General features: G+C 32.6%; 2 protein-coding genes across 7 annotated transcripts; one reads left to right on the forward strand and one right to left on the reverse strand.

The window, feature by feature from the left end:
- LOC104777151 lies at positions 13004-14906 on the reverse strand. Of its 4 annotated transcripts, none has more exons than XM_019243776.1 (2): positions 14716-14906; positions 13004-14136 (listed from the first exon to the last, which is right to left on the reverse strand). In XM_019243776.1, the coding sequence occupies exons 1-2, from the start codon at positions 14740-14742 to the stop codon at positions 13198-13200; spliced, it is 966 nt and encodes a 321-aa protein (XP_019099321.1). In that variant the 5' UTR covers positions 14743-14906; the 3' UTR covers positions 13004-13197. The 4 variants fall into 4 exon arrangements, with proteins under 4 accessions (XP_019099321.1, XP_019099320.1, XP_010499664.1 ...); XM_019243775.1 differs by having other exon boundaries at positions 13004-13645; positions 14225-14905; XM_010501362.2 differs by having other exon boundaries at positions 13004-14200; positions 14780-14904.
- LOC104777152 lies at positions 17264-22895 on the forward strand. Of its 3 annotated transcripts, none has more exons than XM_019243777.1 (11): positions 17264-17816; positions 18360-18438; positions 18552-18725; positions 18959-19018; positions 19152-19193; positions 19344-19959; positions 20021-20958; positions 21038-21847; positions 21966-22139; positions 22277-22324; positions 22431-22895. In XM_019243777.1, exons 6-11 carry the CDS (start codon positions 19869-19871, stop codon positions 22623-22625), a joined length of 2256 nt encoding a protein of 751 aa, XP_019099322.1. In that variant the 5' UTR covers positions 17264-17816; positions 18360-18438; positions 18552-18725; positions 18959-19018; positions 19152-19193; positions 19344-19868; the 3' UTR covers positions 22626-22895. The 3 variants fall into 3 exon arrangements, with proteins under 3 accessions (XP_019099322.1, XP_010499665.1, XP_019099323.1); XM_010501363.1 differs by having other exon boundaries at positions 20036-20958; XM_019243778.1 differs by having other exon boundaries at positions 18971-19018.

Raw genomic sequence — 26336 nt, forward strand, 5'->3', positions numbered from 1 at the left:
AATATATTTGTTATAGACATATGTTATTAAAGTTGTAAATTTGTAATTAAATTGTAATTAGTGAATTCTTAAGGTCCTCCCTACAAAGCTTGTAACATCATTTTTCTAATGATTATTTTCTACTTTTATTTAAGCTTTAGCTTTGTACACATTTTCACTATAATGAAGGTTTCATAATTATTTTGATATATATGGAAGAGCCAAAATCTCAAAATTAATCGACTGAAGAATCGAAAACTGATTAGAATCAGAGAATTGAATTAAGTGGAAATAGTGAATGAAGGTTGGGAATTTTGATGTGATACCATATCAAATCACTGTGAAACTTTCATTGAGTGAAAAATCAAATATGTGTGTACAATGTAAAGCTTAAATACAAGTCACTGAACCACTAATAATAATCAAACTGTACTAATCGATTTACCTATAATACTAAACCAGAGATTCTTTTTTTTTTGGTCATAAACCAGAGATATAATCTCTAATATAGTCATCATATATCAACAATCAAGCCCTTCTCAATGTACATATATGATTAATTAATTCTGCAAAACTCACCAGCATTAGTGACCTCCTTCGGAACTGCCAAGTTTATTTTTCTTTTATGATGGCTATGAACTAGTCGGCTATTTAGAGTTTTAGACGGATTTGTTCACATCTCCATTTCTACACTGATAGTTGATGGAGTTATATCTACTAACTAGGTTCGAACCAACAGTAAATTAAATTGTGGGATATTTTATTTTAAGCTTTAACTAAATTTTAGTATTTTCTTATTTTTAAAAAATTTTGAAATGTTAATCGAAATAATATAATATTTTTTTTATGGATTGGTATATTTTGCAGTACATGATATAATTTGTAACTTAATTAATTACAACATATGTTTATAAGTATGTGATAGTGAAAAGGTAATAGTTTTAGCGTTGGTTTAATAGTTCAAAAATTCAAACCCATCATGCTATAGACACATCCCTCAACATTTTAAAAAATTGTTACGTGTAGAAAAGCATCCTACAGTTAGTATGTATTTTTGACCCGTAGAAAATCAAAATATGTGTTTTGATTGAACTATTTAGACCCATAGTCGCATCCACCCAACATACTTTGGTTTAATTGATAAGTTTAAGTGTGGATACTGATTAAGATGCGATACAATGCGGTATAACAGTTTCGTGTTTGGAACATAATTTATTATTTCAATTTATACTATATTTTTAGAAATTAAAGATATTCATTTTTTTGGACAAAGAAATAAAAGATGATCATATGTTTTGTTTTTAATATATTTGATGTCATTTATGTTCTTAATTGTGATAACTACTATAATTGAAAAAGTAAGGATACTATATTTTCAAGTGATAAGTGATAACCAATTAAATTTATTAACTTGTAAATTTCTACTGCTCTTTACAAAAAAAAGCACAAATTACATGACTCGTTTAAAAAGAAACAGATATTTTGTTCTAAATTCGGTTAAACATAAGATCCAGATTTAAAATAAACGACATGTTTTTTTTTAAAGGTACATGATTGTTTACAATTTTTTGGTTATGTAAACTTTTACTTTATTTCAAGACTTTTAACATTTTTAGTTTAAGATTGAATCATAATACTTGTTATTTAACTAACAATAATACTTGGAATTTAATTTGTGTATCATAATACTTGTAAAATTGATTTGAAAGCTATGTTTAAATAAGGTTTAGTTTTATAATTTAAAAGGTAAAACAGTTAAATATGATCTAGCTACAGCCAAAACCAATTTTCCTACATCGGTTACATGTTATGACTTATGAGTTATGACCATATAACTTATATGATAATTCATAAGATTAAATCTAAGATATATTATATTTTGTGTTGGTATAAAATAAAAGTCAGCTAACCAAAATAATAAGAGTTTGGGTTTCACAATTAAGGATCCATTTAAAGATCCATGCTAAACACGCAGATCCTAGAATCGAGTATTGGATCTTTAAATGAATTTTCGATAACTCAATTATACCCTTGTCAATTTCAATTAATCATCTCTATTATGCATAATTAAGTGGCAATTGAAGTTAAATAAAACCAACATTTTGGACATATCTAATTTTGTACTTCTCTTTTAATATTATTAAGAGTCACATACCGGTTAAGAAAATAAAACAACATAATCTCATAGTAAATATGCTATTAGGGACTATAACTACCATATTATTTAATTACAAGGACTTTGTGTAAAAAAAACCTTGTGAGTCGTTAATTTTTGTTAGAAAATACAAAACAATCATACGAAATCAAAAATAATATGTAATAGTGTCCGTCTTTTTACCATCAATTTGTAAAATATTGTCAAATAATAAATCAAACTGAAGCTTTCGTGATGGATAATCTATGTTTTACATTTAAATTTTTTTAAAAATTTAATGTGTATAATCGTGTCAAATTTATAATGCATAATTTTTTTAATTTCGTATGATTAATTTGTATTTTTTTTAGAGGTGAACGGTAAAAGTTACAAAACATAACTCGTCGTTAGTTCAGATATGGAATATACTCTCTTCTCCTGACTTCATCTATGCAAAGCAAAACCAAAGTCATGTTCAATTGCTTTGCCGTGGATGGCTAACTGATCAAATTTGGCTTTAACTTCTTGTGAAAGAAAACATAAATAACTAAAGTATTAGGTATCAATCCGCACAATGTGCGGGATTGATTTAAATGAAATATTGGATTACATTTGAAATAAAATTAACTTATATTTCTTGTATGATTTTATGACTGGTAAATCCAGCAAAGACATATGAAATTGCTTTATCGAAGTTACATATGAGAAGGTCAACGATTATTTAGCTTTTTTGGACGAACTAGATCTACGCAATGAGCCATGCATAGCACATTGTCTGCTAATGAGTTTATATTTCTTGTTTTTTTTAATATAACTCACTTTCCATATTACTGTATCGCTTGATTCTAGTACGTGACGACCTTCTAAAAGCTTAGAAACCAGTATATGTTTTCGAATGGAAATTTACGCAACTACGTCTAAGTCTAACCACATTCTTCCCGACCAGAAAAAAAATATTTTTGGACAAGAACTCCGCTGTGGCTAGCCTCTAGGACTCCACCCAAGTAAATTCACTATTTAAATATCAACATTTCCTTTTTCCTCAACCCAAGTAAATTCACTATTTAAATATCAACAGTTCCTTTTTTGATTAGACCCTTGTGAAAAGTTATAATTAAACACGTTGATTAGATCAAAGGACGCTGTTCGTTTTAGGCTATAATAAGACTTATAGCATGCGGTCACGTACTTTACCGTTGTGGGTAACCAAATAAAAAAAACAAATTAGCGTCCAACTGGAAATTAATCAATTATACTCCATTTTTATATGTTCAAACATTAGACTTTGGCTCGAAGAAAAAGATGTTCACAAATAGATCCCGTAGCATCCAAGATAATGCTTGTTTAGAAATATATATACACACATATTTATGGAGCGATCATCTCAAAAGCCTCTATCAAATTTTAACAAATCTCGTATCTCCCTCTTTATTCTTCATACTCCCTCTTATTTTATTAAGAAATAGTGAAACAATTTTACCCTTTTTCATTTTACTGATTTTGATTAAATTTAAAAAAAAAACAAACAAAAAACTAAAACCCGCAATAATCGGCGATTTTCTTTCGACCCGATAGACCCAATCTCTCAACCCAGCCGCCGGCGATTATTCCGTCGTCGGAGCTCCTACTGGGCACGTTTCTTCACCAACTCGAGTTGAATTAAGTTCTTCGAAATGTAGGTGCGTTCTTCACATTAAAGCAGCTTTTGGTTGAATTTATTTTTGATTTGAAAATTTAGAAATCTAATTGGATTTTGACTGAAGAAACCATAGCACATTGGGTGTTTTACAAAGGTTTATGGGTCGATTGAGCTATCTATTAGATAAGGATTGAGCTATCTATTAGATAAGAAAGGAATTTGGCTTTAGATTTCTGTGAATTATGGAGATTAGGTTAGAACTCGTTTACCATTCGATTTGATTTTGATAGGAGAGAGATGGTGGTGAAACTAGTAATATTGGTATATTTAGTAAAACTAGTAATACTGATTCATGTAGTACAACTAGTAAAACTACTAGTAGTACTAATTTAGTTTTTTTATATTGGTTGATTTGGCAGGATACAATGTGCGAGAACGTCAGCCTACATTTTTAAATTTGAAGATCGCATGTATAGTATAATGTTCAAGAGGAATATAACATTGTTGATGTTAAAAGCAAGCATATACAAGAAGCTTGGGTTTGTTGAAAGTAACATTCGGTTGCAGTTGAGCTACAAGCCACTACTGGTAGAAACATTGGAACATTGTGAGCTTAATGATGATGAGGATGTTAATGTTTATCTAGACTCCATTAATTATGAGAAGCGAAGATGTATGTTGTTTGTGAATGTCATCCATTTCGAGCCTCAACCCACAGTGCCCACAGTGCCCATAGTGCCCACAGTGCCCATAGTGCCCACAGTGCCCATAGTGGACGAAAGTTCTGTTGGTATGAATTTTGAAAACCAACATTCGAAGGATGATGAAATCGGACCTAACGTCATTGTTGTCTACGTAGGCGAAGAAAAGGCTGTAGAAGGTGATTCTAATAAAGAGGGTGAAGTTGTATCACGTGATGAAGGTGATGAATATACTGAGCCACGACCTGTTGTTCAACCGTGTAAGTTTATTGAACCATGGGATGACGGCTTGGGTCTGATTAAACTTCAAGAATTTCCAAACAAGAAGGCTTTGCAAGAGGTGGTGGATAGAGCGTCATTCGCTAACTGTTTTAGTTTTGAAATAGTAAAGTCGGACAAGGTGTGTTATGTGCTCAAATGTACTAAAAAAGGATGTAATTGGGGTTTACGAGCTGGTAGGATTAGGTGCTGATATATCATATTCCACGGTGTTGAGAGGGAAAAATCAAGCTGTTAGTGATTTAAAAGGTAGCCCAGAAGAAAGCTACAAGATGTTGCGATGTTATTTGCACATGTTAGAGAAGGTTAATCATGGTACAAGATCATATGTGCATTGCAATGAGAATAATACATTCATGTACTTGTTCATAGCTTTGGGAGCTAGCGTTGAAGGATTTCAAGTCATGAGGAAAGTTATAACTATGGATGCAACTTTTCTAAAGAACGGTTATGCGGGTGTTCTTGTTTTTGCGTCGGCTCAAAATCCTAATCGTCACCATTATCCGGTGGCGTTTGGTGTTCTTGATGGTGAGAATGATGCAAGCTAGAATTGGTTTTTGGAGATGTTGAAACCCGTAGTTGGAGATTCTTGTAATGTTCATGTTTGATTCATGTATCAATTGTGTTTGTTTTGACTACTCTACTTTTTTATGGCATAACTCCTTGTTGAAACTTAATTTGAGGTTCATTAATGTTTCCTTCTGAAATCGATGGGTATAGAAGATAGTATAAATGGTCAAACTAGTAATACTAAAAATAATAAAATTGAGAATAAATTACAAAAACATAAAACCAGTGTCGAAAAACATATTGTGTAATTGTTCTACATAGTTTTCTACTAGAAATGAATAATTTATAAAAATTTACCTATTTGGAATTATTATGGAGAAATTCCAACAAGTATTTCCATACACTTTCAATGTCTCTTTGTAAATAATAACCAAGTAAGGATGATAAAGTTATAGAAATACAGTTTTTAACATATGAATACATAAAAGCTTGTAATTGTATGTTTCTTAAGTTTAATCAACTGTAAAACTACAAAAATCAATTTTAAGATTTAGTATAACTGATTAAACTCAAAAACCCCTAAAGTACAACTATGTGAAACTTTGGTGCAACTGAATTAATCGGTACAACTGTGTGTGAACACGCAGTGTGAACGCACACAAGTACACGTAGCAATAATTTTAAGGTTTTTTCCTTTTTTCAACCATTTAATCAACAAGTAAACGTTGTGTTATGATTGATATTATCTTGTTGTTCTATCTTTTTCTATGAATTCTCTTGTTGTTCTATCTTTTTCTATGAATTCTCTTGTTGAATGGTTCTGTTACGAAGGATACAAAGTGGTTGGTTTCCAGATAACAAACATAGTGTTGCGTAGTTTTACTATTAATACGATGGCAAATCTAGGAAAATAACATAGTTTTAATACGATGACAAATCTAGGAAAATAACATAGTTTTACATAGTTGTACTATTAATACGATGGCAAATTTAGGAAAATAACATAGGTTTACATAGTTTTACTAGTCTTCCTTCTTTCTGCTACTTCTTCTCTCTTCCTCTTCTTCTTCTCTCTTCCTTCATCTACTTTTGAAGTACCCGACTGCTTGTTTGGTAGATCTACATGGAGATCATCTTCTTCATCTGCACGCGCCTGCCATGAAACCAAATATAGTTAACACCTTATACTATAGTATTACCAAGTATTACTAGAGTCTCTTACCTTTGCTTTCTTTTCCTCCTTCACATATTCTTCCAACGGTTCTATCCTTTTTTCAAGCCCATCAATCTTGGCGAAAATTTTTTCGAAACGGATTTTCATATCTTTCTTCATTGTGTTTAGAAGATCCACAAAATGGCTCATTGTATGTGAAATCGAATTTAGCATGTGATCGAATGATAATCTCCCCCAAGGAAAAGTTTTACAAAAATCTAGATCATTCACCGCTCTTAGACAAAAATCATCCACACCCTTAGCATATTTCCCCGAGTTTTTTGTTTGGCCTAAAATGATGCTTCCTAGAAACAAGAGGACCGCCATCTTCAACCTATCATGAGAACGATCAGGTTCCATTTCCTCAAGCTTTTTCCTCGAATCTTCAAGTCTAACCTTTTTTTTGTTTCCAAAATACTTCCTTTTCAAGACGTTACTGCCGCCTCTCTTGTAATGAAGTGGATAGCTCCGACAGTCTAATCCAGACATCAATGTGTGTTCCCTAAGACTATAACGGATTGGTACACCATTTACAACGAACCATGCTTCCTTCTTTTTTTCTATTTTTGCCGTTCGAAGAAGGAGCATCCACATTCCCATAAGCTTGTGGTTTGGGTCCCTTGGCATGTGGAAAATGTGACTGAATTGTGGATGCTTCTCAAACCAATCACTCTCATAACTAGTCAGTGGATGCTCCAAGGTTTCTAGCATTGACAAAGTTTCATAAATATGACACATTGTCGATAGCTTGATTTTCTTGTTGTACTCACTCGGATTGAAGTGCATTCCTAAAGGTTGCATCGCTTCTGTTTCCTCCTCTGATTCCTGCAACAAAACCAGTTTTAGCTAGATATACCAGTTTTAGAACAAACGAGTTCTACCCATTTCTACTAGTTTTACACCCAATAGTTTTACAAGTTCTGCTAGTTTTACAAGTTCTGCTAGTTTTACAAAACACTAGTTGTACCAAGTGTTACCAGTATTACACAGACTAGTTCTGCCAGTTTTACCTAAATTTCAAAAATCCTTCTCAATTCCAAATGACAAATGCTAGTACTTACACTTGAATCAATGTGGTCACTTCCGGTTGTACTTCCTTCAATATCTTCATCTCCTTCTCCGTCTTCTTCTCTTTCTCCTTCTCCGTCTTCTTCTCCGACTCCTTCTCCTTCTCCATCATCTTCTTCTTCTCCTTCTTCGTCTTTTTCTCTGTCTCCTTCTCCTTCTCCATCATCTTCTTCTTCTCCATTACTTGAATCCAGAGAAGTGGACCCCTCGTTATCTACTCCTTTTTCTCCTTTTTCTCTTTCTTCTTCCACTTTATCTCCTTCTTCACTCACAACAATGGTTGGTTCTGGAACAGGAATAATTTGCCCAAAGATCGAATCCCCCTCTCCTCCTATTGCCGCCGAAATCGAACCTGAACCTACTTCTTTTCCCTGACTCGGAACCCCACTTTCTTCTTCCACCGGAATAATTTGTCCCAGATTCGAATTTATCCCTCTCTTCTCCTTCAATCGAGTGCTCCTTCTCGGCAAACCGCCTTTTTTTTTCACCATCTTCTTAATCGCTTTGTCTCGTGATTGAAATATGAAAACCCTAGTTCTACTTAGTTTCACCCAAATCGATTGATTTGCTCGAAAAAAAGGAGATAGCGGTTTTTTACAATCGTTTTTGATTTATTTTTTGTTTTAAATTGTCGGGTTTGTGAATAGATCCGAATAAGGATTGCTCGGGTGGATAATACCCAGGTTTTCCTTGTAATTATTTTGTTTTGTTTGGGATAACACTGTAAACCTCTTTTTTCGATTTAAAATAAAATGAAAAATATATTCTATTAGACAGAGAGACTTTTGAGATTGTCAGAATTAATTTGGAGAGTTTTGAGATGAAAACTCCATTTTTATCACACACACAAAAATATATACGTACAACCCCAATGGGATTTTTTTCTTTCTTAAGTTTTCTAAAAGACACGTTATCTTATTTTATCAAATAAATATTTAAATCTAGGAGGTGCAGTTTAATTAACTTATTGTAATCCTTTTCAATTTTGCCTATTGGATAATGTTTATAATTCATTACTATACAGTATATAGTTTCACGGTTACCAAATGTCAAAAGCGTCGTCATATCTTTTTCGTGAATTAAATGTGACTTTGCTACATATACCTATATCATAAACCGAAATTACCAAACTATATATTATCATAAAATCAACTTATTGACGATATTAAAACTTACTAAAGCTTGAACACTGGATATATCAGTATCGGTTCACAAAATACCCATTGCGTGGCATGCATATACGCATCTAGCTCACTTACACACTCCAAATATTACAATTACGTATGTGCATCATAACATAATTATGTTGGGAAATAGACAAAAGAATTTACGTAATTTTTTTTTTTAAATACGCGTGCGCATGTATAAATTCAAAAAATATAACAAAAAGTCTAAAACTGTGTGAAGTTATTATTTATCTTATGATTTAGAAATCGAAATATATAGAGAACTTAAAAAGCTATTATCATGTTCCGATGGTTAAGATAAATGTCTAATAATAAAAACCGATCGAACTTAGATAAATGTCGATTAACAAGAATGATATGTATGGACTCATGTCATTTGATGTTCTTGTATAACAATTCCTATAATATTTGTACCGACTCATTTGAAGGCACGTGATATAACAATAAGACAGCTGATACGGTAACCAAAAAAAGTGGTCCTTGTCCGGAAAAGGAATAACAACAAACAAAGCTGGTCCAATAATTATCTTTTGTGTTATGGTTTTCTATTATTAACTCGAGGAATGAAGGTCGTTTAATTACCCAAATGAACATATTACTACTACTCTTTTTTTTTTGGTTGTGAAGCCAAGGTGAACCCAAGCAAAGCAACCTAATTACTTTTGTAAATCCAAGTTAGAAACTACCATGACGTGTTTGTTATTGGTACTCATACGCACACGTGTATCACGTGCTATATACGTAATAGGGTTCAGCAAAGACTTATACCAAAGACAATTTTGAAACGAAACGACCAAAAAACATTTTCCGTACGCGGGCACCACTTAAGATGCCATATTTAACTCCTGTTACTCCTCTATAATTAAAATTTTGTTTTATAAAAAAAAAGAAAATCAAAATCTGCTGAAGAAAGAAACGTGCCTATGTCTTTAAGACAGTTCGGTGAAAAAAACTTCACAATGTAGAAACAAACAAAGAAATTTCAAATTTGAAAGAAGATTATATAGATGATGAAATACCTTTAGAACCAATTGCATATTGAATGAATTATCTCATCAAAAACTCCTTTACAAACCAAAAGGGTGGTGGCCTAGTGGTAGTTCAATGGGTTGGTTCTCTTGTGCCTCGGGTTCAATTATCGGAGATGCATTTTAAAACTCGAAATGGACTAAAATCTGGTTTCGGATATTGAAAAAGATTATGGATCAAAGGTTCGGAACTTTTGNAAAAAAAAAAAAAAAAAAAAAAAAAAAATACACATAGACAGATTTGCTTACTAAAAAAGAAGTAAAACTTTGGAACATGCTAACGAGTAGCTCTCTGTATCGAGTATCGTTTTCACATATAGTGTATAGCTAAACTATGTGTCTTTAAAAAATAACTAGTCTCTAATTGAATGTCATTAATTAAGAAGTTTAGGTTTAGTCGTCATATTCTGAATATTTTATTAACTGCATAATAGTTGAATAGACCTTAACCTAACATGAACTGTCGTAGCATAATAATGTTATAATATAAAACGAATCAATATATATCGCAATCTAATATCTATACTTTAGGTTCTACGTAGTTGTCTGTTGCGTTCTTATTATACTAGATTAAATTATTAGATTCAGTATTTAGAAGAAAATTTTATACGTGAACTGTTTTTTTTTCTTTTTTTTTTTATGTTTAATTATCATAAAACATTGTTGTTTCGACTTTCGCTAACCCTTGAGAGAGCAAGCACTCACTCGCGAGTTCATCGAAGAATCTAGCAAATTCATTGTTATTTTTATGAATATTCAATATTCCATTTTGAAGCAACAATGCGGGGGATTTTTAAATACCCCATCCACCCCAAAAAAAAAAAGTTTTATTAACTTTATAAAATAAAATAAGCAAATAATTATTAAAAAAGAAAAAATTGTTAGCTTCCATGGAATAAACTATAGTCGTTTTAGTTTTCAAGTATGGAGTACTGATATATATGACGATATGAACACACATTGAAGCTATATATTTTGCCTTCTAAGATTTACTAAGATATTTATGATAAAGAATATTAGTATATCACAAAAATTAGATCCTTGGAATATTCCGTATCAACGGGTCAGATCTTCCCGATTATAATTTTGTCGCACCTAGGTTAGACAAAAGTGACATTTGAAATTGAGATTTGACGACAACTTCATCCTTAGCCGAAAACCAAAAAACCTGATTCACAAAACAAGTACTATTTTTAGATTTGCGTAGAGTCTTCGCTAATTGATATATTGGGGGGCAAAATTCATAAATTACACAAATTATTTAATCAGCTATGATTCTCCTAAAACTAAATAACACGTGTTAATATAAAATTCTCTTAAGATTGGATATGTAGAAGATCTCCATTCTCCAACTTGAATTATTTTTATACTCAAAAAACTAGGTACTTGATAATTTCACATAAGAATTCCAATTAACATAGAGTTGTCTAACTTTTCTCTCATTAGTCTTTTTTTTTGGTTCGTATAAGTCCTCGAGTATTTCTCTTGTTTGGGAAATCAATTTAATAGTTTGATCAATGATGGCCAGCCACGGGTGGTTTTGTTTAAAAAGTGTTTAAAATATACATGTATTTTTTTTAGTCAACCAAAGAGAGAGAACGAGAGATACGTTACAAATAAAATCAAGTCCATGAGGTGGGCTTGACCCACATGCATTGGAATTGTATTCCCTTCCACACGTTCATTGAGAATCTATGAGAGAGTCTACACATACATTATTTGTTTGATAACATGTCTACATCATTTCATAACCATTGTTAATCATGCCTGATCGTTCAGTTTTAAAATTTGTGCCTCAGTCGTATGGAATAGTGTTGTTTATGTTGTATAAACAATCAGCGACTTCAAAAATAATAACGTGAGTCGTAAAACCATATTCTATATTTTGATAATTTTCTAATGGACAATTTATATCACAATTCTCCAAATGTTATTATTCCAAATGAATCGGTGAGGATCTAAATCGAATCGTATAGTCAATTAATAAATTTGTCATAATCAAATTAGTGCTAGTACTATATGTTAGTTGAACTTGATGAACCTAACGTCCAAATTTATGGTTTATTTATACAAGTGTATACCCACAAAATCTATCCTATCCTTGACTAAATAATAACGTCCAAAATAATTTGTCGACGCATAAAAATAAGTCAACAATTTTGACAATCAAAATATAAGAAGAAGTTGCAATTCTACAATATTATTTTCTAAATAAGTGACTTTCTTTATTTTTTATTCTCTACGTTCTTGACGAAAAATCTAAACCGTGAAGATTTTTTTGTTGGGCCTACGACTAAAAGTAAAAAGTACAGATTTGAACGCACTTCAGAAATAAATGGCCCAATTAGAGTTCAGTTTGATAATTGGTACGATTCATTGAAGTAAACAAAAGAATGATACTAACACAAGTCGCTTAGAATAGACGATGCTAACACAAGTCGCTTAGAGTTCAGTATGTAATTAGAGTTCAGAATAGACGATGTACCGCCGCTGTTTGGTTTCACACGATATGGAACCAACATACTACGGTTTTATTCAAGTATATCATAAAAAGTTTAGTTACCTTTGGAACATGAACAGCATAGATTCGTTCCACTTTGTCTTTGCCTATGTTTTCGAATCTTAGACATGACATGTTAACTCCCATTGCTAAAATGAAGTGTAATCTTTTATCTTTATAGATTCTTTTCTTTCGATTTGGCTTGCTGATATCACATTTGACTGACACATTTGGGTGACAAGTAAACGGAATTGAGATTGTATACGGTAATGCATTTTCTTTAACAAATTGGTTTCATTGATCACGATATTTAACATACTGATTTTGTGTTAGTTGTTGCTACATCACCATCTAAATTTAAATCTACAATATACATTTTATTAATTAACAAAAAATGAATATAATCATACATAAATTATGAACATATATTTTTTTTTTCATTTTCTTTGTATTATGTTTGAAATGGGGTTTCCATTTGATTTAATGTAACGTATCTAAACCAAATTTGCCAATCACTAGTATCCACAATTACAAAGTAAATCACTAGTATCCACAATTGCTCCTACTACCTAAACTAAACCTAGTCTAGGTTCCAAAGGTCAAATCCTGCATCTAATTACATACTAACACAAGTCGCTTCCTCCATTAATAATGATCAACTTAGGCATCTACGAACCTAACATTTTCCCTCTAATTTTTCATAGATGACAATGATCAGCACTTATAGAACAATCAAAACACATCTTCAACGACAACAAACTCAAAAATCGTTCAAATCATGGATCAATTATCAAATCAAAGCCAATAACAACAAAGAGTCTTGAGTCTAATACGTACACATTACATCAAAAACTAATATTTAGATTCCACAATTCTTCTTCTCAAATGTTTACATACTACTACAGAGAGCAAGGGAGAATGATAATAAGAGAAGAGAACAGTACCAGAGATAATCATCTTCAAATGTCTAAGTTCTCCAATTGAATGTTACTCTTAAGAGGCACGTAATCTCCAAGATACCCACCAAGATGATCATACAAAGCAGTCTTATCGATGGTCTGATGATGATAACTCTTGCAAACATAGTAAAACACACTCTGAACAAGCAAACCCACAAGATTAACCATCACAAGAACACCAACTAGCAAACCACCAACCAAAGTCCTAGTGAAAGTTCCATACTTCCCTCCACCATGAACCACAACAGCTCCAAAGACAACTCCAATCAACCCACAGAGTAAAAGGTAAACAAAGACTAAACCCATAGCCATCTTAATCTTCCCTTTAAGCAACTCATAAGCTTTCCTCATAGCGGCTAGTCCATAAACAGGTTCAAGAACAGAGATCACACTACCTAAATGCCATAAAGCAGTGAAAAACACATGAACACCAAAGTAGAGAACAGAGATAATGATTCCAGCTACAATAGCTAAGCCAACACTGTTCAGATCAAGAGCAACGAGGAGAATCACAAGGAAGACAAAGAACACAGCGTTGTAACCAAACATCAACAGAGCAACCCAAAGGAAAGTGAAGAAGAGACGTTTAAAGACTTTGGGAATCGCTGAGAGAGTCGAGGAGAAAGAAACTGGCTTCCCTGTGTAGAGAGAAGCGACGGTGAAGACAACAGCAGCGGTGGAGAGGAGAGAGAAGGCGAAGAGGAAGATCAAGTAGCTGAACTGGAAGATCAAGAGAACGGTCCAATCGTGACGTGAGCGATCTGAGTTCGGTGGGTCGGATTTGTCGAGTTTGGCGAGGATAGGTTGAGTGAAGAGGGAGTGAGCGAGGATAGCGAAGGAGAGAGGGAAGATTAAAGATAAGGTTATGAGGTAGAAGGTTCTTGGAGATCGTTTCTTGATTGAGATTGATTCTTGAAGTAGTTGAGGGATGGTCAAGAACTGAAGCTCTTCTGGTTGGAGATCCATGGTTGGTGGGTTTGTTTGATCGGAGAAGAAGAGGGACNGAACACCAAAGTAGAGAACAGAGATAATGATTCCAGCTACAATAGCTAAACCAACACTGTTCAGATCAAGAGCAACGAGGAGAATCACAAGGAAGACAAAGAACACAGCGTTGTAACCAAACATCAACAGAGCAACCCAAAGGAAAGTGAAGAAGAGACGTTTAAAGACTTTGGGAATCGCTGAGAGAGTCGAGGAGAAAGAAACTGGCTTCCCTGTGTAGAGAGAAGCGACGGTGAAGACAACAGCAGCGGTGGAGAGGAGAGAGAAGGCGAAGAGGAAGATCAAGTAGCTGAACTGGAAGATCAAGAGAACGGTCCAATCGTGACGTGAGCGATCTGAGTTCGGTGGGTCGGATTTGTCGAGTTTGGCGAGGATAGGTTGAGTGAAGAGGGAGTGAGCGAGGATAGCGAAGGAGAGAGGGAAGATTAAAGATAAGGTTATGAGGTAGAAGGTTCTTGGAGATCGTTTCTTGATTGAGATTGATTCTTGAAGTAGTTGAGGGATGGTCAAGAACTGAAGCTCTTCTGGTTGGAGATCCATGGTTGGTGGGTTTGTTTGATCGGAGAAGAAGAGGGACGAGGGAGAGATGAAGGATCACCGACGGGTCAATTTGGAAATCTGAGAAAAGATGAGAGATTATTTATTTAGTTTCTTTCTTTGTTTGGTGTTGTTAATATCAAGAAGATGTAAAAAGAAGGAAATGAGGATAAAAGGCTTTGTTGGAAACTTCTGGGAAACTCTTAAAAACACGTTTAAGTTTTTTTGACTAGTTTGTATTGTACCAAATCTTTTTCTTTTTTTTGGCAATTAAGTTTTGAAATAATATTTTGGAAATATTACACACTTTGATTTATGGAATAATAATATATGTAATTGGTCTTTAGTTCAAAAAAAAAAAATGTAATTGGTCAAGTTTTATGAGCACAACTCTTTGGGCATGATCTCTGAGACGCAATCATGAATCAGGCTTGAAGACTTTTATTATTTTTATTTTTGGTTTTAATTCTTGGTAAGACTTTTCATTTTTGTAAGAATACCAACTATTGTAATACTTTATATTTAAGTATGTCTATTAATTATTTACGTGTTAAAAATATCTTAAGTTTAAGGAATGAATGCAAACATGAATTTAACTTCAACGACATAAAACATTAATTTTTTGATGGTTTGATATTTCGATTGTATGTGTGATTATACTTGTATATGTTTCCACGTTATAAATAGGATCAAGTTTCTAGAAAGAGCAAATAGAGAAATTAATTAACGATCTTAAGTTTTCGTTTAATCCGACCTTACTTAAAAAAGGATTTTGATAAATGTCTAATAGGTTTTGAATGTTAGTATGATTTACACTTTATTTTACAGGTTTTCATTTTATTTACAGATTTTTAGTTTTAGAAAAAGAAAAAAAAAAGAGTAATTAATTTAAGGAATAATGGTTTACTTCTACAGACTACAGTTCGACGGAATCGGAGGTGCAGAGAAATCACATGGACCGATGGTCCCAACTCTTAAATGTCGGTATCAACTTTATAATTTCAGGATTCAAACATATTAAACATCATTTTGGGTTTTTTTTTGGTTTTAATGTGAAGAATCATTTTGGAAATTTAATAGACTGTAACAATTAATATTTTTGAGATTATTATCGAACTTATAGCTTTCTTTTTTTGTTTAGTTGACTTTAACTTTAGTAAAGTCTTTACGTAAGGAAAATAGAACTAACAGTCAAATGTTGGTGTATAAGCACTAATCCTACACATATACGTGTAACACTTTTTATTTAATTATACTTTCAATACCGTTTAAATAAATCTAAATGGATATATCTTAATTAGTATCTATATTAACATTTTTGAAGTATATTTTGTGTTATGCCCTTTTATTTTTGTTTATTTAAAAAGTTATTTACAACATTAACCCCTAAATTTTTTTCAAAACTAACATTACTCCAGATTTTGTTTCATAAATATTTCACATTTCATTTCAATTAAAAAATAACATCAATGAATATGGAAATAGAAATTATCATATATTTAACCATACATTATGTTGTGTTTTGAAGATATTCTATATCTGAATCCTTCGTAAACAAAGAAAAAAACAATTTGATTCTCATTTGTTTTCTAAAATCTGTGAGCTTTGATTCTTAACGTAAGAAAAACTTCGATTGACAATTATTTAAATATTATAATTAACATATATAAACTTAATAAAAAATTTAATTATTACGAATATGTAAAATTAAAAAAATTTAAAATACTATATAATGTGGTTATATAGTAGATGAGTTATAAAGAGAACATGTTGAAATTAATAAAATATTATTAAATTTATGTTAGTACTGGTTAAATCCTCATTTAATTATTTATCAACACTACTAATATTAAAATATTTGACATAAAATCAAGTTGATTTAACTAAGATTGTATAAAATAATTAAATCATTAGAAAAAATGTGACTTAATCAAAACGTATAATTACTGATTATGTATTTAGATCCCTTATTTTTTGTTATAATAATTAAAAATCAAAATAAAATCTCAAACACTAAACAAAATAAACCAAAAATATAACAAACAAATGGTCTTGAAGTGTATTGCGGGTTAAAAAATAATATAAATATTTAGCCACAACAACTAGAAAATTTAGTTATTCCTCTATTTACAAAATATTCAATATTTAATAAATAGATACAACATAAAATATAAATTATAATAGAAATTATATAAAATCTAGTATATATATACTTTCATGTTTCAACTTTTGTTTTACTTTAGTTATTACTTTAGTTAAACTTTTAAACGTTGTACAAAGAACTGTAACAAGTGTACTAGACCGGCCGGTCTAATTAATTGAACATGTTCAAAGTACCATTAGGAATTGCCCTCGAATTTTAATTGATCACCTATAGAGATTAACTTAAAAACCACATATAACATCAAAAAGGTTCCGTAAATATCACGTATATATATACATATGAAAGTAGCAGTACGACTATATATAAATAGCATTAATCGTTCCATCTAAAGGTTTCATTGACTAAAAAGAAAAAGGAAACCACCTTTCTTCTCTTTTCTCTTTCTCTCTCGTTTAGCATTCTCATGAAATTAGGATTTTAGAAAGATAGATCGATGACGAAAGAGAAAAGAGAAGAAAGGTGGTTTGTCGTTGAGTAAAAAAACCAGAGAAGTTTCTCTTTCAAGATGTGATATCTTGTAATTTTTGGAACTCCATGTTCATGGTGTGTTATATCTATGTTCATGGTTGGTTCAGACTTATCATAGATCATTTCACTTTGTGGCGTCTCTCGATCCATCTCTCTATCCATTCTTTGTTGGTGTGTCATATCCAACAAGTTGTCGATCCCCTTTGGTGTGTAATATCCAAAGAATTGATCCACCGATAAATCAAGAGTCTTCCGGTGGATAAGATAAGGAGACAAGGATAAAAAGGATAGAGGATAAGATAAGGAAACAAGTGACATTCGCAAAGAGAAGAAAGAGTTTGATAAAGAAGGCACATGAACTCTCTGTTCTCTCTGATGTCCCCCTTGGTCTCATCATCTTCTCTTACTCCAACAAGCTCTATGATTTCTGTTCCAGCTCCACCAGGTTTCATTTATATATTGTCACTTATGTGTATATAATTGTAGACTCATACATGTGTACGTGTTCTTTGTTTTGGTGGAGACAAACATAAAAACGAATCCTCTTTTACAAAAATATATATAGACCAAAAATTTGAGTAAAAGTTTGAGTTTCTTATCATCATCACTTGGTTTCATTTTAGTGTTGCATCTTTTATTTTTTCATGTTCACACTGGTACGCTTTTTGAAGTGTATTCAATAATTTCGTTTACCTAACATATATAAACATTGATATTTAATTTACCGAATTTATTATATGCTTTCTTGGCTTGATTTTGAACTTCAATTTTTTAATAAAAAATTCAATCAATGAATTAAGAGATCGTTTTCTGATATTTAGCCATGTGTCAGGGTTTAGTTTTAAGGAAAGCTATGATCTTTATGATGTTGATCCAAAAAAGTTTTCTTGTTAATGAATATCCAAAAATAAGACATCATTATTAACAATTTTCTGTATTCTGTTACTTAATTTCCTAATTTTATTTTGTTTTTTCAACATATTATCAGCATGGAGAATCTCATCATGAGATACCAAAAGGAAAAAGAAGTTGGTCATACCTCTGCAGATCACAGTTTCCACCCTGCAGTAATTAAATTTCTTCCAGTTCCATGAATTATTATTAATTATCTTCACATGCTAAAATTCTTATAGGATAATATTATTAAGAATAATAAATATTAAATTTCTTATATATATAGGATCAGTGTTCAAACTGTGCAAAGACGAAAGAATCAATGATGAGAGAGAACGAGAATCTTAAGATGAATCTTCAGTTGTACGATGGACATGGCTTGAATCTCTTAACCTACGACGAGCTCCTTCAGTTTGAACTCCATCTCGAATCCTCTCTTCAACATGCGCGAGCTCATAAGGTATATATACACATGCACACACACACACACACTCTATAAATGACATTTGTTTATTAAAAAGAAAAGTATGTCTAAACTCTAAAGTAAATATTTTGGTGAAAATTGAACCGGTATTTCAAGTTTAAACATACGATAACACACTCTATACTATACTGTATATAGTTTTTTCTTTTGTTAGAATTGTTATAATAATTTTTAAAGTAAATGGTTATAAACTCTTGTGTTTATTAAAGAGAATTATGCAGTGTGAGTTCACGCAGCAACAAACAAACAAGCTCAAGGGAAAGGGAAAGGTGAGTTCTTGTCATTGGTAATATTTTTTCCCCTGCAACTAAATCTGATAATAGTTATTGTTTAACATTCGAAGGTTTATAATATGAATAACCATATATGTTTTCAAATGTTCTCATTACTTTTTTTCTTTAGGAAACATTCATGGATGATGAAACCCAACATTTTCCCGATCCGGTACATGCATGCCTTTTTGTTTGTATAATAATATAAGAAGATATTATCATGTTTTCATTTTGTATATGTATGTTACTGTAAAAGCTTTTTAATATAAATGTCGAAACTAAAAAAAAAAAACTCTTTATTTTTTTGCATTTTAATATGAAGGGGCAAGGAGGAAACTCTTGGCAGCATCTGATGTGGCAAGCAGAGAGACAGATGATGACGTGGCAAAGACAAGACGATGATGATGACGTCACACGCCTGCAAGTGCAAGTGAAGGAGTTCCTTTTTGACGGTGAGGAAGAACAACAACAACCCACCGGTGCTCTTCAGCTCCTCCAGCTGCCACAGCCATCATCATCAGCACAACCACCCCCAAACTAATTAGGCCCATATTACTAGTCTACCTCATAGTTATCAAACTCAAATTAAGAATTGACCCGGTTTGATTTGGTATGGTTCGGTTATTGATATCAGACAGTTAATTAATTTTCCGGTTATTGTCTTTCCTGGTTTCTTCTAATTAACCAACAAACACATTGAACTTTCGGGTTGGTTTAAGGAAATGTTTCTCTATTTAATTACCGTATTTACGACTCCATGCCACTACAGTAAACTAGGTATTATTACACTTCATTGCCACTGGATTAAACAGGGTGTTCGGAGAAACCAAATCAACGTAACCTTCCGATGAACCGGAAAAAAACTCGACGACAACGTCTTCCCTCGAGACCGACGGAGAATAGACAAGGAGCCAACGACAATTCCACACAGTCAGAAGGTAAAATCAAAATGTCCCGACATCGATTCATCTAAAAAGTAACATCACTGATCATTTCCAGTTCCGATTCGTGCAGCAATGAACCAAATCGAAGATCCTCCAAACCCTAATTTACCAGAACGTCTCTTACCAGTCGATAGCTACTCCGACGGAGCACGTCTTAACATATACTCGAGACCAGAGTACCTCGGTACAATCGCTACACTTCTCAAAGGATCTAAAGAATGGGAACGAATCAAGAATTCACAATTCGGTAAAATCTTCGAACTCCCTGTAGCTCGATGCTCACATTCAGGTAAACTGTTACACGGTTTGCTCTCCCGACAGCTCGTAACCGAAAAGAAACACGAGATGTGGTTCGTGTTCGGTGGACACCCAATGCGTTTCTCCATGAGAGAGTTTCACATTGTGGCTGGTCTCCGTTGCGGTGAGTTACCATCGCAAGACGAGGTAGACAAGCACAAGGATCAGTACTTGTCTGTGTGGCATAGGCTGTTCGGAAATAAAACCATGGTTACGGTCGCAAATGTGTTGGATATGTTGTTACAGAACGATAAAACGACAGAGAAGAAGAAGCAGTTCTCGTCTTGGAAAAAGCTTTGTCTTGCTCTCATTGTGATTGTGGATGGTGTTGTTGTATGTCATGACCAAAGCTTTGTTAGTACTGAGTTTGTGGAGATGTTGAATGATATTGACTACTTTTTGGATTACCCCTGGGGGAGGTTAGCTTTTACCGCGACCATTCGTCGTTTCGGGCCGCCTATGGATGCGACTAATCCTATAGGGAAACTTAAGAAGCGTTTGAAACAGAAGACGAGTGCATGTTACGGTTTTCCTCTAGCGCTACAGTTACAAGCTCTTGAATCCATTCCGGTTATATTGGAGAGGATAAAAGATCCGATGGATCTTCGTAACTTCACCGAGAGGTCAGCTGAAGGGTTGTCATGCGCAGTTCTGCTTCATGAGAGTAAATTACTCAACGCTGAGGTTGATGCCAAGGTTAGCTAACCCTTCATTTTAAAATAGATAACTATTATTTATCATGTTGTAACACATTGTTTTCCTTAATGTAATGTAGCTTCTGGTAGCACATACATTGTATCCTAAGGGAACAATTAACGAAGCAGAGTTGGTTTGGGACACAGAGGTTTCTGATCCTAAGGTGGATTTCATGTTGAAACTGATCAACGAGGGACATGTTTTCAAACCGTTTGAATGGCCAGTCTTGAAAGCAGCCAATCAAGAAGTCAATATTCAAGAAAAGCCTATTCTAGATAAGGCGAAGCCTAAACATTTTACTAGGTGTTCTATGAAGGAGAAGGAAGTTGTCAAGCCTCCTACTACCATCCATAAACATACTTCTCAGAAAAAACCAACGGCCAAAGTTCATTTTAGCGGAGAAAGTAACGACCCGGGGTACGTCACGCTTGCTCACTTGAATGACATGAAGGAGTGGATACTGAAACAGAATGAAGACCTTAGAAGCAAGATTAGGGAGGACGTTACAGAAATTGTTGGTTCCAAATCACATTCGCAGGAAGACACACCTGAAGGAGGAGCATCTAATCTGCGCCGATCAAACAGGCTTAACACCAACTGTTTGGAAATGATGGCTAACACTGATGCACCCCCTACAGAAACGCGAAAACGCAAAAGGATAGAGGCTCATTCCATATCAACTAGAAGTGAGTCAGCTGGTGACATTGAAGGTGGAGAGGATGTTCAGTTTCTAGGGACATTGGCTAGGGAAGGTGGAGAGGATGTACAGAGTCCATGGAATGAGGACGGAAATGCGCAAAGCCCCGGTACATTTGATCAATATGATGATTATGGAGATGCTCTAAAAATCACTCAGGAAGATGATTTGATGCAGGAAATTAACGACTCTGTAAGTGTTGTTCCATTCTTACATCCAGTTCCCATATTTTTTTTATCTGATTCCTCTTTGTCTCCCTTTACATCTCACACCCGTAATTTTGATTATAATTATATTCAATTTCTTGTAGGATCACTGTCCAAATTGTTTGAAGACGAAAGAATCAATGATGAGAGAGATAGATAATCTTAAACTGAGTCTTCAATTGTACGAAGGACATAACTTGAATCATTTAAACTACGACGAGCTCCTTCGTTTTGAGATCCAACTTGAATCTTCTCTGCATAATGCTCGAACCCGTAAGGTATATAATATACACACTCTATATACATACATTTCATTATTTAGACGGCTCAATGATGAACAACATTTTATAAACATACACATATCCCAACTTTTACAGTTTCAATGGTTCATGTTTCTTGTTTATTAATTATGTAGTTTGAGTTCATGCGGCAGCAGCAAGACAAACATAAGGAAAAGGGAAAGGTGAGTTCTTGGCAATGAACCATTTTTTGAAGCTAATATATTAATAAAGTTTTGAAGCTTTATAATGTATAACCTTTTTTTAACTGTTTGTATATCTGTTTAATAGGAAATACTCATGGATGAAGAAAGCACACATTTTACCAATCCGGTACGTGCCTTGTGTCAAAGGCAAGAAGATGATGACATCATGCACCGGCAAGTGAAGAAGGAGTTCCCTTCTTACGGTGAGGAACCGACCGGCGTTCGTCACCTCCCCCAGCTGCCACAACCATCACAACCAGCCCCACGACTAGGCCCATAACTGATGCAGCGATCTCTCTGTCTAGCTAATAATCAGATAATAACTTAAGCAGTTCGACCCGGTTTGGTTTGGTTAGGTTGATACCAGCCTACAAGACAGCTAGTATATATATATCCGGTTATTGTCTTTGCTGACTTCTAAATTCTAATGGACATTGACCATGCTTTGAGGTTCAACAACAACAAAAAAACTCTTATCCTCATGAAAGTTGTAGTATCACAATTCACAACTTCGTAGTATAAAGCTGTTCCTTAGCTTTTTTTTTCCATTTTTTTTTCTCCAACAGCTTTCCTTCTTTTGTTTTCTCTTCAAGTATTTTCGTGTCTATTAAATTTAGAAACAGAAGCTCATTTGCCTCGATTAGATGAGTATTCCTTTTTTTTTTTTTTGTCAACGATTAGATGAGTATTCTTTTGTGGTAAAAGTAGATAAAGCTTGTAAACCTGTTACTTAAAGATATATATTTATATATATTTTTGGAATAAACTGTTAAATTATATTCAAAATAAAAATATAAATTTTTACATATCATCTGTTTTTGAACTTTTAAGGAGAGGAAGAAATGTGTCTAAAAAATATATTTTGACTTTTGATAAAACTACGATAAGAAAAAAAAAATCTGGCAACCGTTGAATTGTTTTAAACTCTTTTAGACCATATAAATCCCAAAGAAGTTGATTAAATATAAAAAACCTTATCATCTAAGTCAAAGATTATTGAATTGTTTTAACCTATCTTATCTCTACATATATAAAAGAGAAGTACAAATTCTAAAATTGCCAAAAATTTCCAAGAATGCCATTCAATTTGTTATGAAGAGAGTGTTTATTGAAACTGATAGTGGTAATTTTGTCACAAATCAGCAATCGACATTACCCGACCCGTTCAAAACAAGGATCGGCGTCCTTTCACTTATAACCCGCTTTGTATGTAATTGTTGGGCTTCGACTCCAATATTTTTGGCCTATTTTCTTAAAAGAATCATTATGCAAATTAACCTATTTTCTTAAAAGAATCATTATGTAAATAAAAAATTCAAGTTTAAATTAAAAATAACAATTTCATTTATCTATTTATTTATTAATTTTGGTTCTAGTTATAATATTTTAAAACTAAAATTTTTTTATCAACGAAGTTGATATTATGTTATGTTATTAACTATTTAAATTATTTATTTTAATCATATATTAAAAGAATAATTAAATTTTATATGAATGCTTTGTAATTAGAAAAGTTTAACTCTATTATAGAGTAAAAATAGAGTTCTTCTATATATAGAGTAAAATGTGGCAATCTATATCTTAAAAGTAAATCTAAAAGTGTATTGTAATATATTTTACTCTAAAATAGAATATAAAAACGAATACAGAGGGTTGGAGATGCTCTAAACACCGTATTCTAAATCATCTTACAATAACGTCGAGAGCGGATATAAACATGCGCCAATAACATCAATATATATATATATATATATATATATATATATATATATCTCAACTTTTTTGTTTTCACTTGTTATGTTCTCACTCAAGGATCACAAGCTTCATGTCACTGATTAATTTATGTTCAGTCATCCTCTCCTCAAGGATCAGAGGCTCCAGGTCTTTGTTTCTTCATATATATTTTTACTCACCATGTACAGTTAACACATCAGTTTCAAATATTGTATGTGTTTAATTAAAAATTATGATGTTTTCTTTTTTTTTTAAAACGACGAAATATAAGCGTGTATTTTGTCTATAAATATATGAAATGATTTTTTTTGTGAATATGGTAATTATTATTTCCTATGTTAACTATAACTTTTGTTTTGTGTATTGGTATGTATATACATTATGCGATCGCATATTTGAACAGCACACTGAAGATTTAGGAACAAAAGCCACAATGAGTGTGGGGCACCCAAAAATTGCTCAAGTCCGCTAGTTCACTTAGGCCAGTTTTGGCTCGTCTCGAGTTCATACAAGACAGGCGATATGAACACCATCGAGGCCTGATGGCAGGTTAGATTTTAGTGAGATTTCTAGCTGGTAACTATTTGTTATACCAGTTTTATTTTAATTAAAACTTATGTATGTGAATGACTAAAACTATAATTGTTGTTTTCTTACTTTCTAATTTAGGTTTATTCCAAACTATACTCAAAGTCTCAGACTACCAGCCGAGACTCTTCATTTTCTGGACAGTAAATATGTGATATGTTTCTTTTTCACTTCAATTTTTACGACCAAACTATACCAACAAAAAAATTCTAAAAAACTAATGCATGATATTTTCTTTTTTGTTTTGCGGATAGATGCATACACTCGTGAGAGATGCTATAACCTTCGATACCCTGGTTTTATACAAACCAGTGGCAATGCCTTCATCCTAGGCGCCATCTCTCCTTAAACTGAAGTCATTACAATCCACATATGGAAGGTTAGAATGTTTAACTTTATTTTGTTTGTTATGTAACTACTATGTTTATGTAACAAATGTTGGACCTAAACCTTGGACATTGGTGGTTATGCCTGAACAGCAGCACCGTACTTATGTCTGCTGGTTATTGGCCAACTGAGCTGTTCTTATTTTTGAAATTACTAAAGTTTGACTAGTTTTGTGAAAAAAATGAAATTAGGTTTAGTTCTTGTTCTGTTTCTTTGGTTTACAGAAAGGCATTGTTTCATAATTTAACCCCAACAAAATATAGCAAAACATAAGGAAAAATAAATCAAAACATAATTTTTTTTAAAGGTGATAAAAAGTGATAAATAATAGAAATGATAATAGAGAAAAAAACAATTAACTACTAATGACAAAAAATTATATAACAATATACATAACTTCTATTTATAACCGTGATCCTAAACAATTTAGAAGTAATGTGCAATAACCAAAGACTAAGGCCTCAAATAATTTTGGTTTTTGAAGTAGTTTTTGGTTTTAGTTTTTGCAATAATCTATTTTGTAGCCATTCATGATTTTGAAAAACAAATTTTACAAGAAAACCAGGAATCTAGTTTTTAAGTGTTTTGACAGTTTTTCAAAAAAAAGAAGCAAAATCCATATTTTTTTTCCGTTAAAACTTAAAACCATGGATCACTAACAAAACAAACTACCATTCAAGTAAAAAAAAAAAAACTAAATTCTACACCAAAAATCAAAAACCAAAAGCCATTTTAAAACTGCAAACATCCATGGTCTAAATGACTTTGGTTTAGACCAAATTTTCTCATATGAAACCACTAATAAAAGACATAAGTCACATGCATGTCTTTGAAAATAATTAAAGAGAGATTTGTTCTTCAATTTTTACACATATGAGCAGACTATTATTGACCTTTATAAGTTTGAACTTGTCATTTTGTCAGTATTATGATTCTATTAGACATATTGTTTTATAGACTGCTCACAAACTTCTGTGTATTCAGTACTTCTTTTGGTAAACTACATCTTCTAAATTCAAATCAGAGATAATCACATTATTCATCTAATAAAGGGTTTGCATTTGGTTAAAGTAAAATTGAATTGTTACAAACGGAAAGCCTTCTACCAAGTAACTTCTTTTTTACAACCCACAAAAAGAAAACAAATACATTAAGTTCTAAACTTAGGTCACTTAGTTTTCAGAAACCAACGAGCTTTAGACAAAGAAGTTTCTGAGGTTCTTTCTGAATCTTTGGTAGTTGAGACGGTCCAAGGATGAAGATATCTGATTTGACGTTGTGA

The sequence above is a fragment of the Camelina sativa genome, chromosome 3 (genome assembly GCF_000633955.1).
Source record: "Camelina sativa cultivar DH55 chromosome 3, Cs, whole genome shotgun sequence".
NCBI lineage: Eukaryota > Viridiplantae > Streptophyta > Magnoliopsida > Brassicales > Brassicaceae > Camelina > Camelina sativa.

What these genes read in the sequence shown, in the direction of transcription:
- LOC104777151 (XM_019243776.1), bottom strand. Translation starts at nt 14,742, where the DNA reads ATGGATCTCCAACCAGAAGAGCTTCAG. An exon ending in TCCAACCAGAAGAGCTTCAG is followed by an intron (nt 14,137 to 14,715) that starts TTCTTGACCATC and finishes GAAGAGCTTCAG; the next exon opens with TTCTTGACCATCCCTCAACT.
- LOC104777152 (XM_019243777.1), top strand. Translation starts at nt 19,869, where the DNA reads ATGAACCGGAAAAAAACTCGACGACAACGTCTTCCCTCGAGACCGACG. An exon ending in CAATTCCACACAGTCAGAAG is followed by an intron (nt 19,960 to 20,020) that starts GTAAAATCAAAA and finishes GATCATTTCCAG; the next exon opens with TTCCGATTCGTGCAGCAATG. An exon ending in ACGCTGAGGTTGATGCCAAG is followed by an intron (nt 20,959 to 21,037) that starts GTTAGCTAACCC and finishes AATGTAATGTAG; the next exon opens with CTTCTGGTAGCACATACATT.